At 50.2% G+C, this 12,526-nt stretch overlaps 1 protein-coding gene across 15 annotated transcripts in view; it reads right to left on the bottom strand.

Moving 5' to 3' along the window:
* The window catches only part of NECAB2 (N-terminal EF-hand calcium binding protein 2), a 108,787-nt gene that overhangs the window by 1,247 nt on the left and 95,014 nt on the right, over positions 1–12,526 (bottom strand). For 14 of the 15 annotated variants that reach the window (XM_030511362.1, XM_030511363.1, XM_030511365.1 and 11 more), the window contains 6 exons: positions 5,787–5,923; positions 1,754–1,872; positions 1,494–1,573; positions 691–747; positions 464–576; positions 93–170 (listed from right to left, as the gene is read on the bottom strand). In XM_030511362.1, coding sequence (XP_030367222.1) covers positions 93–170; positions 464–576; positions 691–747; positions 1,494–1,573; positions 1,754–1,872; positions 5,787–5,923 — 584 coding nt within the window. The remainder of the gene's footprint in view (positions 1–92; positions 171–463; positions 577–690; positions 748–1,493; positions 1,574–1,753; positions 1,873–5,786; positions 5,924–12,526) is intronic. The other variant, XR_003994978.1, reaches the window with a different exon arrangement.

Below are 12,526 nucleotides of genomic sequence, written 5' to 3'. Positions count from 1 at the left end.
ATACAGGGGACAGAGCTTGGGGCTCAGCAGCTCCAACACCCCTCACACCCAAGAACCCCACCCAAATGTGAGCTTTTTTACCCCTTCCTTACCTCTTCCAGTCCTCCTCAGTCTCCCAGAACTCATAGATGATGAAGGTGACCCCATCGGGCAGCTTCACTGCGGTGACACTGGCAGGAGTGAGGAGAGGGTTGAGCCCTGAACCATGCGGCATCCCCCCCCCCCCCCCAGCCTCTGCAGCCCGTGAGGAGTGACTCCGGCCCCAGCAGCCCAAGTGGAGGGGAACTCCCCCTTCAGCACACCCCATCCCACACAAAAGAGTTTTGGTGGCTGAGCATCACTGCACCCCAAATCCTGGCTGCTTTGCCTCAGCCCTTCGTTTGGTGGGGTGTCCCTTGCTGCGAGGGCAGCTGGGCACCCCCTGTTCCCTTGTCCCCCATGCACATCTGCTGGTGGTACCCACTGGAAGCAGTCCCGCTCCCCGGCCACGCTCTTCAGGTACTGCTTCAGGGAGCTGCAGAACTCGCCCAGATGCTTGTGCGACACTGTCATCTCATTCCGCACCAGGAGGAGGTACTGCCGGGCCCCCAAAACACAGCAGCATGAGAGACCCCAAAAACATGGTGACCCCCCCACCCCAAGGGCAATGCCACACCGCAGGGACACACCAGCACCCTGGGGTGCTCTCACCGTGCAAGCCGTGCTCTCGCTGTCTGACAGCCGCTGGTGCAGGTCAAACCAGAGGGTCTGGGGAAGGGGGAAAAGCAGTGGGAGGGTGGGCTGAGGTTCTGTGTCCCTCCCAGGCTGGTGGGTTTCTGTCCCCAGTGCTTCGCATGATGGCTGTTCCCCCTTCTCTGCAGGGAGGGCTCTGAGACCCATATGCCCCTTCCAACAGAACCCTCTGCAAAAGCTCCCAGTGCAGCCAGCAACCTCATCACTATGTCCTCACACCACCCCCAAAAACACCATCACCTTTCAGTCCCTGTCCCTGGGACAGGGGAACCATCCCTCCTTAGTGCCCACTGGTGCCTTCCCAGCCCTTGGCACACTCTATCTCCTCTGGCAACCATTACTGACATTTTTCTGCTCTCAACCTTCACATGTACGCTCCGTGTATGCCACCACCTTCTCCCTGTCTCCTTATGTCCTGAAAGTGCAAACCAGGAGGATTTTGCAAACATCTCTTGTGCTAACATTTTCTCCTTCAGTCCCTAGATGGAGTAAGACTGCCTCTGCAAGAGGCGTTGCCTTCTTCCTTATGTTTTTTTCTTGTTTAAATAAACTCACAGTTAATCATTCCACATTCCTATAACTGCCATGAGCTCATCAGACATAGTATCCTCCAACCCCACCACCACTCACCTAGCTCCCACCACCATGCACGCCATGGGACAGGGATAGGTATGACCACTTCTTGGTCATCTCAGTCCCAACCAGCACAGGGAGGTGTGGGGCCCCAGGGGCAGCCCCACATTGGAAACACAGGCCCTTACCTTGTCCTCCAGCCTGCCAATCAGCTCGGCCAGCCTGTTGATCTGCCCCTCCAGCCCCTCCACCTTGGCGTCAGGAGAACCTGTGTGGAGCCAGAAGGCAGTGACAGAGTGAGAGGTGCCTGTGGGCATGCCAAGAGCCCTGCTGCCCTCCAGGGAAGTCCAGCATCACCTCCATGATGCTGCTGGGACCGCAGGTTACTTCCCTGAGCACCCCAAGCCACCCCAGGCTGTGAGTGCAGCTGGAAGCAGCCATTACTTACCACTCTGGAAGGTCTTCCCCTGCTCCTTGGGGACCATCCAGCTGGTGGGAGAGTAGCTGGGCACAGGGCTGTCATACCAGGTCTCCATCAGACTGTGGCCCATCTTGCTGGGGTAGTGCCTGCAACCAGAGAGTGCACAGTCCATCAGGGAGGGCAGAGCTGGGCACGTACAGCACAGTGTAAGCTGATCCGAGGGAGCCAACACTGGAGCATCCTCTTTGGCATCTCTGCCACCAACTCCAGACCCCTTGGAGAGCAGCAGTGCCCAGGCAGAACAGGCTTCCCTTCAGTGCCATCCTTCAGCATTAGAAGCAGCATCAGCAGGCTGCTCCTAGCAGCCATCACTTCTCTTTCCTGCTTAGGAAACACTGGAGCTGCCCACCTCTTGCAGCCTGCAAGATGTCTTATATCCTGCAGGGATATTTTCTCCTCTAGGCAGACACCACAACATTAGGGCACCAGTAGCTGTGCCCAGACAGCTGGCTTCACCTTAGTGGGGCTGGTTTTGCAGTTGGCTTTGGCTACTAGCACATGGGAAAAGTTGTTGTCACGGCTGCTTGGCCACACACCCCACCAGCAGGCTCTAGTTCTCCCGGAGAGTGGAAACATATCCACTGCAGCATCTCCTCCACCTTGCTGCTTCTTCTTCTTCTGGGGCTACAAAGCCCATTTGGCCTGGCTCATCCTGCATCACCTCTTGGAGAAAAGCAGCATATGTGTGTGTGTACATACACACACGTGCTCATGCATGCACATACCCCTGAAACATAAATGACCATCCAGCGGTCCCCCCAGGCCCTCGTTCATTTGCAAGCTGGAGAGAGCAATGCTAAGACCTGCCATCCCCACAAGGGTTTGTAGCTGCCACCCCTGTGCGGCAAGATGGGAATGGGTTTTGGGTAGGATGACCCTCTCTTTCCTTCCTCCTCCACCAATGGGAAGCCTGAGCTGCTGAGGCTGAGCTTCACAAAGCATTTCCAGTGTTTCCTTCCAGCAAGAGCAGCTCTGTGCCAGCTGCCTGCTGATGGAAGTGCCTGGGAGCCTGACTCCTCTTGGCATCTCTTGCAAGCCACGCAGCTCACGCTGGAGACAACATGCTGAGTGCCAGGCGCCAATATGCACAACACTGGCTAGCACTGTCCTGTTGTCCTGTCCCTCCCCAGGCACCCAGCTTCCTCTGGAGCGTAGCAGCCAGGTGTCCTCTCTACCTTCCGTGTCTACCCCGAGCAATTTCAGCTGGCTCCTTCGGTGCAAGGTCTGGGCTGCTGCTGTCCCCCAAAATCAGCTGATGCAGACTTGACCATGCACATGGGAACATGATGAGCAGATCTGGTCCCGAAGAACATTCCCAAGATAGGGAAGCAAGAACAGCGATAAAGATGGCAGGAACATCCCTGTCACTACAGGCTGTGTGATAATCCCTCTGCCTGTGCTGAATAATCCCTCGTCAATAGGCAGGAAATAGGTGGTAATAGACAGAGATTTCTTTCTAATCACAATTTAATGAGGTGTCTCAGGCTTGGACGTCTGCCTTTGCACTTCATTTTACAGCCTTTTATTTTGGTGCTTTTTAGGCCACCTCTTTGTGTTCATGTGGATGCATGAGATCATCATTTGTGAGTTTGGTTGGGGTTTTTTTTTTGCTATTATCACCATGAGAAAGCAACTACAATACTCCTCATTACGAACTGGGCCCACACATCAGCAAATAGCAGCCAGCAAAGTCTTTCATGGGCTCTAATTGCTGCGCCTGATATTGGTCTTGTTTCCTCCTCATTGTTTCCCAGGAGCTCTTACTTTTTCTTATATAAGGTTCGCCACCGTTTCCTTCCAAAATGGGGAGAAGAAAGTGATGTGTGGAGATGAAAACCAGAGCATCCCCTCTAAGAAAGCTAGCGAGATGTCACCAGAGCTGCCCAAGGTCTCAGTGTTGTCCCCAGGCAGCAACAGCTCCAGTAAGCGCAGCCCAGCGCTGCCTGTCCAGGATACAATTGTTGCTGATGTTAAAATCCAAGACACCAAGACCTGGCTGCTGTGAAGCATTTGGGCACGTCAGCCCCTGTAGTGTCCTAGCAGGCAGCTGGGATTTTCATGTGGCTTGGGGAAGCCAAGGCATCGCCCTGAGCATCCCGTGGCCTCCTGGTTTGCAAGTACAGCAGGAGCAGGATTCACTTCATAAGCATCTGATAATGGTTTCCATGGCAACTTGTCCTGGTTACAGCTGGTGACAGAGAGGTGAGTGACACAGTGACACCAAGGGGGGCTGTGCTGAGGTCTGAGCTATGCTGCCAGGTACTCCTTCTATTTTAGCTCTGGCAGCACTTGAGAAAGCTTGGAACTGTCTGCTCTGCCTTCTCCAAGCTTGGTAGCACATGCCAGGCTGCTGGGATGGGGATGATCTCCTCACAAGGGACGCGAGGACATGGTACCTGTCCCCAGCACACAAGCACCTTTTGTCTCTGTGGATGATTTCACCCCCTGGGTGTCCCGGCAGGAGGGACAGCATCCCTGCCATGGGAAGCCACCACACAGGCTGTCCTCAGCATACCCCAGACACAGCCACCCTGCTGCTGGTGCCCATGTTTTGCCCTGGATGGGACCAGTGGATTTGCTTAGAGAAGCAGCCCCGTACACCCAGTGCTGCCCAGCCCCAGGGTGCTGCCCCTTGTTTGCATCTGCCCCTGCACTGCTCGTGGATGAAGAGGTCAAGAGGGACTTTTAGGGCTGCAGGAGAGTAAGGGACAGGGCAGGACACAGTGGTGGAGGAAAGCCCTGAGAGCTCTCAGAAAGCTGGGAAGGGAGTGTGCCAGAATTACTGTTGGTGCAGGAGAAAACTAACAGAAGTTGCAGTATTATAGAAACCTTTTTAAGGTAAAATACCACTCGAACCAACCTGAAAGTTGCCACTTTCAGGACGGTTGGTGTGCATGATATCTACTCCACAGTGGTTCCCTAGGCAACACAACCTGCTATCAGAGAGGAGCAACAGAGGGTGGAGCGGAGCGGAGATACTGCGGCCAGGCTCTGCTGTACTCCCTGCAGAACCATGCAGCTGATAAGCCACACAGCAGCTTTCAAATGGGAAATACAAGAGCTGATGTCCATTGCTGAGCCAGCAACTGTGGCAAAATCACTTCCCTTAGGTGAACCTTGCCCATTATAATCTCATTATAATACTAACACACACCTCCCCACCTCCAAGATACAACCACCCCTCACCAAGCATGCGCTTTAAAAGAGTAGTGAGAGAATTTTACACCAATCGATAATAGAAGAAAGTGTGACTGGAGTCATCCAAGCTCCACCTGAGGGTAAAGAAAAGTATAAAAGTGAACGAGAGTGGTGGGGAGATAGGGAAGACTCCATCGTAACTTCTGGGATCAGTTGATGGGCTGAACCTGTCTTCTCCCCCACAGAGATGCCTATTGGGTAAGAACTTTATCTGATGCATACTAAATAACTAACTCACGCTAGCTGTTATTAGTGATTATAGTCTGGTTGTGTATCGCTTGTTTTTGTGACAGTTTTTGGTTGTTATTGCAGATAGCGCCTATCACCAGCAATCACAAACCTTAATTTGTCATGATTTTATATTAATAAAGAGTGTTATTCCATAAATGGCTAGCGTTAGTCCTCCATGGGTGCCAGCAGTTGCTGGCAGTGGGTAACACAAAGTAGGAAGACCCCCTGATGCTGTTGGCGCGTTTCCCCAAACAAGTCAGTCAAATTGCCCTCCCATCCAGCAGGACTGTTCAGTGAAGGGTCCCTACAATGGGACGCTGACACTGGTTGGGCACAAGGATCTTGGCTTTCCTAGGGCACTGATAGACAGATCAAGCATGAGAGGTCAAGAAAATCTTCCCCCCACTGTTTCACGTGACAGAGAAGCAAAGGGAAAAGTGGCTGTTTGCCTTTTGCTCTCTGCACATCATCTGCTGCATTTTCCCCCATCCCACAAAATCATCCTTGCCCTCTCCCTCCACCCCCTGCACCAGAGTCACTCAGGAAGTGGAGGGTGGGAAGTGCTGCAGACCTGGCAGGGTTGGTTTGCTCATCGATGGCATCCACGGCGCTCTCCACAGAGCTCAGCAGCGACTGGGTCTGGTTTGCAGTCTCCTTCAGCAGGAAGCGGGTCACAAATTGGTCAACGTTGCTGCCACTCTCGTACACCTGCCAAGGCAGACAGTGAGCATGGTGAGACCCATCACTGACCACCCAGCACCACTGGTGGTGCAGCATCCATCCAACATCCCATACTTAAGCTGTGTCCCCAACTGTAAGGGCCACAGGAAGAATGAGCATGCACTGTCCCAACCCACGGGAAGCATCCTCCAGCACCCATAGGTCACCTAGCATATAGCCCTCCAGCATCCACCACCCCTGGGACATACTCATAGAGGCTGTGACAGGAGGGAGTGCGGGCAGCAAGGCACATCATTTATTTATCTACAAATAGAGCAACAAAAAGAGATGATTACCCAAAGCCCATCATTGCTCACTTCACCGTGATCTTAAGCCTTGCAGGACAAGAGCCAGCAAGCGCAGGTATGAAAAATGCCCCCTCCTACTACTCCAAAGCTACTCCAAAGAGTAGCTTTGGATTCCTACTCTGAGAGCTTCAGCATGTTATTTAGTGCCTTAATCCACAGCAGTACGGCTGACCCAGTGCTAAAGTAAAAGCGGTTTTGGGATCATTAACATGGCTCTCCCTGGGCAGCTGCCAGATGAAGATGCCTTCAAGCCACTGGCAGAAAGCTCTGGCAGAGCCCACCAGCTGTGAGACAAGAGCCTTAGCATATTTTGACATAAGGTTTTTTTTCTGAAGAGGGAGAAAAGGAAAGTTCTGGCTGTCTGGGGCCAAAGGCAGGAGGTAGCGGGAATGCCTTCATCAGGAGGCAGGCTACTCCCAGGGAGCTTTGGTGGAAGTGGATGAACTGTTTGAGCCACAAAAGCTTCTGGGGTAATCCAAACCCTCTCAAGACAGAAAACACTTAATAAAATGTTTAACAGCACAGCTTATCTGCTTAAAGCACCCAAGGCCCCTTCCCCAGCACAGCCTTGCCGTGCCCTGCGCATGGCATGGTCCTGCTCCTCCACCTCCTGCCAGCCAAGCAGCTGAGGCAGGACACCAGCACAACTGGACCAACACTGGCAGAACCAGTCCAACATTGGCCCAACATCATTCCAACACCAGCCCATTTGGTTTGACCCCAGCCCAACTGGACCAAGACCAGCCCAGCCAGGCCACACCAGGTCTGGCTGAAGCTTACCACTTGTCACCAGAGCCTAATAAACTTGTGGTGACAAAAAAAGGCTCCTCTAAACCCAAACTTACTAGTATCACTTTTTCCCAGACTTTTCCCAACCCATCAGTGCCTGCTGGGAAAGCACGTGGCCCAGGCAAACCCCTGCTGGGTAGCCTGATGCTGTGTGGGTCTCCTGGCACAGGACTTCTCCAGGACCTACATCTATTTGGTGCCATGACATGAGGACGTATGCTCCCTGCTCCTTGCATGACACTGGCAATCATGAAACTCAGAGGTGAGAACGGAGTGGTCCCAGCACCACTAGTTATCTGACACGCAGCAGCACATGAGTATCTCAAGCTCCCCAGAGCCAATTATTCCTGAACTATGGTGAAGCGATTAAGGAGGGTTATTTCCATGGCAACCAGAGCAGCTCTGCAAGAACCGGAGGACCTTTATCTCTTATATTAAATCATAAGAGAAGAATGAGATGAAGCAAAACACTTCTGGGGAAACTGGCCACAGAGCTGATTTCTCACCCCTAATTTGGTTATAGGAGCATGAATTTCTTGGTGGCTTATTGAGCATCAAACTAGTGCAGCAATTAACGACTTGTCTCCAGCACAAAAAACTTGCTCCTTCCCCCTCACAACCACAGTGTTTCTGGGGGACACACATGATGTGGTGACCATCACCAGACAGCGATGCTGAATCAAACTGCCATGCAGTGTGCTGTATTCATGATCTCCTGCAGCTGCTTGCTGTAGTACTGTTGCATGGCAGGGAGGAAGACATAAGGAGAGCAGGGACCGATGCTCTGCGTTGCTTTTTCACCAGCACAGCCTGTCCCAGGACACTGGCCAAACAGGGAGAGGACTGGCTCAGGGCACTCCATGGGCTGCGGTAGATCTGCAATAGGACCAAGCACTGGGATGCTCATCAGCAGCACACGTGGGACCCTGCCACCTTTTGAGCTTTTCTCCAAGCAGGACCATGCTCCCCTCCACAGTCCCAGCACAGCCTAGTGCACTGCACCAGCGCTACCATTATCTGACAGCTGGGTCAGAGTGAGGAAAGCTGACATCAGTGCACGGATCAGTGCACATCAGTGCAGGATATGGGGAGAAGGATACGCATCAGAAGAAGTCCTCTGGAGGCTGGCTGCTCTTCCTTGCCTGCTATGGAGTTGCTGCTGGGCTTTTTAGACCAGGATGCTCTTGCCACCATGCCAAGCTCAGACATCCCTTGACAAGTCCTGCCCAGTTTTTCCACACCCTGTGTAGGCAGGCACAGTGATGAACAGGCAGTCTGGGACCATGGATGTGCCAGCTGGTGGAGAACAGCACCAGGGCCCTTCTGTGGGAGGCATGGGCACCACCATAAACAGCAACAGAGCCAAGGGAGTGATATGAAAACATTTGATGAGAATTTGGATTGGGGAAAAAATGTGGATGCAGTCAAAATATTCTTGGATAGTTGGGCAATCTCTGCTCTGCCTAGAAAAATACAATTTGTTCAGAACATGCAATATACATTATATATATAGTTGTGTGTATTCTTTCTAAGCACCATAATATACATCTACTCATACATACCACATCTGAACAAGTCTGTATAGGCAGTGTATAAAATTCAGAGTCAGGGTACCTCACTCTTCATCTTCCTCAGCCAGCACCCTTTGGAAACTGACCCACACCAGGCCAAATCTGTCCCTTCACCCAGGCAATTATTTTATCATTAAATACATTTCCACAATCCACACTCTGCCTAAGGAGGGTGTATTAAATTGATATATCTCCTTGGCAAAGACATACTGCATTTGGGATCAGAAACAATTTCTTTTGTGGTTCCCATGCTTCCACAGCTGCTTCCCCGCTGCACAAGCCTACCTCCAACCACAAGTCTGCCCCTGATGAAGGCATAAATATATTAACCAGGTGCTCAAACAGGTTCTGATATAATTACAGACTAAGCCTCACACCCAGCTTTGCTCTGATTGCTGTCTCAGAGGAGGGAGGATGTTCCCATGAGCTCAGGACTATGGCCCTCCTCACGGGTTTAATATAGACCTGCAGACCTCTGGGAGCTGCTGCTGCTGAAGGTGGATTATTCCTTTAATTAAGAGTGCAGGTTTTCTGGGACATGATTTGCCCAGCCAGCCATGGGGTCTGGATGCAAGTGTGGGGCTGGCCAGAGCAGGGGGCTGCAGCCACGTCTACCACTGCTGCTCCAAGCAATTTCCCTTTAACGTCCCTTTCCAGCAGGATCCACAACACCACTGCATTGTCATCGTCTGATAGTCACCCAGACCACGTACCACATCCCCCAGGGACGCTCCAATTCCATCAACTGATTTTGTATCCATCCGACACTGTTTATCTCACTCAGCTTCCTTTCCAGAGGTGTGAAGAGTGTACCACCTTTTTTTCCATTTTAATCCATACATCAAAAAGATGCAGTAATGTGCTGCTATGTACCTCCACTTTTCTGCTGCTCTCCAAGACCCTACAGCCTGTCTCCTGCAAATGCCACAAAACAATTTCCTGACCAACCCTTCCCATACCTTGTGTGAACAGACTGTTCTCCCCAGCATGGGAGCCTGCCTCTTTTGGAAAATCCTATTTATGAAGGTGCAGGCTATGCTGAGTGCTGCCTCATCACAAGGACTGGCTCTGGAGAATAGTTGTGAGAGTTAAATGCATAGTTAAATGTTGCGATTTTATTACCTAACTGCCTATCATCTTGGTTCAGCTTTAGGAAAAATCATACAGGTGATTCCCATGTTTATTTAAATCAGCTTAACTTCCTACACTGGGATTCGTTGGATGGATGGATGTTGGGTACAAAACTATGCCAGCCGGTGCAGAGGAATATTGGGATGTCTGTGAAGATTTGATGTGTTTTGGCTGGCCGGTAAGTCCAATAGCTGGATCTGAAATGTATGTGCTCAAAAGGCTTTTCAGCAACCCCTCAGGCTCTCCTCTAGCAAATGTCTTATTTGGTGTTGCAAAATCAACTCATTAAGAAGACCAGCTCCAAAGGAATCCTTCCCATTGTCTTATTAAAACATTTATTTGTCTGTCCTAGGGAGATTTAATGAGGTTTGGTCTTACTAATTCCACCCTGAAGAGTTATTTCTTCCTTGCTTTGCTTGAGAAGTTAAAATATTTGTGGAGATAACATAATAATTGCTGCTCAGTGAAGCTGCTTTGTGCCAGAAGCTCATGAAGGGGCACATCTCCAAGCCTGCTCTTTTCCATTCAGCTAGTCCATTAGTTCAAGGCTAGAAAAACTTTGCCCAGCCGCCTGGTCTTGACATCTGCTGTTGCAAATGGGTGGCTGTGTGCATCTGCAGTGAGAAGTCAATGTAAAAGCCCAGTTGAAAGGATGGCCTTGAGATGTCTCCAGGGGATGGCTCTTGGGACAGCCTTGGAAAGCATCACTGTTTGACAAACCAGAGACATTGAAAAACGAGAGAAGGAAGGAGTGGGAAAAACACAACTTGTTTTAGCCATGGGTAACTGTGAAAAATATTGCCCAGTGCTGGGTCCTCTGGTCAGTTGGCTGAGGTCACGGCCTCAAATCCCACTCCTATCCTCATATCACAGGCTTTTTACGTGCCTGTCATGTACCTTCCCACACACAGTGGGAGCACACATTGTGGCACAGGCTGTTCAAAGCCCCACCGTGGCTCTTCCAGCTTTCCATTTCCATATGCAAATGCCCCAAATCTGCCCAAATTCTGGCACAGATTAATGAAAACACCCTTGGGATGTGTTACCTGTGCAAATTACAGCTGGGATTTTGAGGCCATTGACTGCTTGGACTTGCCAAGACCAGTGTTAAGCATCCCTTACCAGGCACTGCAAACTGATGCCTAAAACTGGGCTCTCATGGCCGGTGTTCCTGTAGGTATCAAATGACTGAAAAAGATTTTCAATGTTGTTGACCATCTCAAAGCTTCTTCGTTGGCATTTTTAAAGGTCACGATTTAGCTTGTTAAGGCTACAGGATGTAAAATATAAATGAGTCTGTGCCACCCATGCACAACAGAGACATTCCCCCCTCCCCCCCGACAATCCCACACCTTCCCCCTTTGCCTTGCTGCATTACAGCCTGGCCAGTGAGGCTTTCCAGCACCGGTTTTCAGTGAGATTGGCCAAACTGGATGACATTTACCAAGCCTAGGGTCATAGATGTCTACCCCAATTTTTATTAACTCCAACTATGGCCAAAGCATGCCCACAGAGTGATGACACCAAATCGAGGAGGCTTTTCAAACAGAAACAAAGCCAATTCAGTTTCACCCACACTTATCCTCCACTTTAAAAAAGAAAAACAACAACAAACCATTGCCATGCCATGAAACACTCCTGTCAAACCGCATCCCAGGATGATGGAGAGTTTATCTTCCACCTACTCCCCCCTTTAAAAACCAGGCATGTGTTGCACTGTAACCTCTGAGTGGCTGATTTAAATGCATTGCTCATAATTGCCTGTTTCCTTCCAAGAGATATTTTCTTATAATTAGAATAAAACTCAGACCTGCCTCTCGCTCCTTTCTCTCCCCTCCCAACTCTAAATCCCTTCAAAAGCAGAGACCCAAAACTGATTGCCTGGCACATAATCACTAGCAGAAACCTGAGGAGAACAGACACTTAGATAGCTGATAAATGAAAGCATTAACATATGAAAGACCCTCAGCCTTCCCAAAACGGCTCTAAAAAACCAAATGAGACACCTGTTCAGATAAAAAAACATGTCAATGGCATCACACGGGGTTTAGAAGTCTTTTGCTATAAAATCATCCTTCTATAAAACTTGGTGTTTGACTCATGTTTGCCTTGTCTGGTGCTGAATTTCTTCTGCCACGGACCCTTCCCAAGCAACTTACCACAGGACTTCTCTTTTCTCATTATTAGAAAATCTCCTTGCTGCAATATAATCCCATAATTTCTTGTTGCTGCCACATGGATGCGAAGGGCAGGTAACTGTTGGCCCATGCATGCACTATACAGCACAACCCCTGAGGTCAACTATGGATGAGGCATTTGGCACTTTTGCACCCTGTCCTCTTACTTAGCAGACAAAGAACAGACTTGGAAATGACGCAAACACCCTTCTTCTGACCCCCTAGCTATAACTGGCCTTTCCCTTCACACAAGTTCCTAATTAGTTGTATTTAGCATCCACAAGACAGTAAATTAGTACATATTTTGTTTCAGTTTTCCAAGGAAAGCACAGATTTTGTTTTCCAAACAGGTTCTCCCCAAACGACCCTGCAGATGTAATGATGTCAGCTGCTGAAGGATCATCCTGGTTGTGCCAGCTGCTTATGTGTTGACATGGTCCCTGCCTTTCCGTTTGGTGGCTCTTTTGAAGCTGCTCTGAGGCTATTTGGCAAGACCACAGCACTGATGTCTGGTGGATTTATTCTTTTCACCATACTATTTATCTAATCCCAGGAGCAACAGTCTTAAAATGCGAGGAAGGAGGAAGAAAACCATGTCCTACAGGGGGTCCGTGA

This window comes from Strigops habroptila, chromosome Z (genome assembly GCF_004027225.2).
Source record: "Strigops habroptila isolate Jane chromosome Z, bStrHab1.2.pri, whole genome shotgun sequence".
NCBI lineage: Eukaryota > Metazoa > Chordata > Aves > Psittaciformes > Psittacidae > Strigops > Strigops habroptila.
Note: the sequence above shows the minus strand (reverse complement) of the source record. Positions and strands in the feature narration are given on the sequence as shown.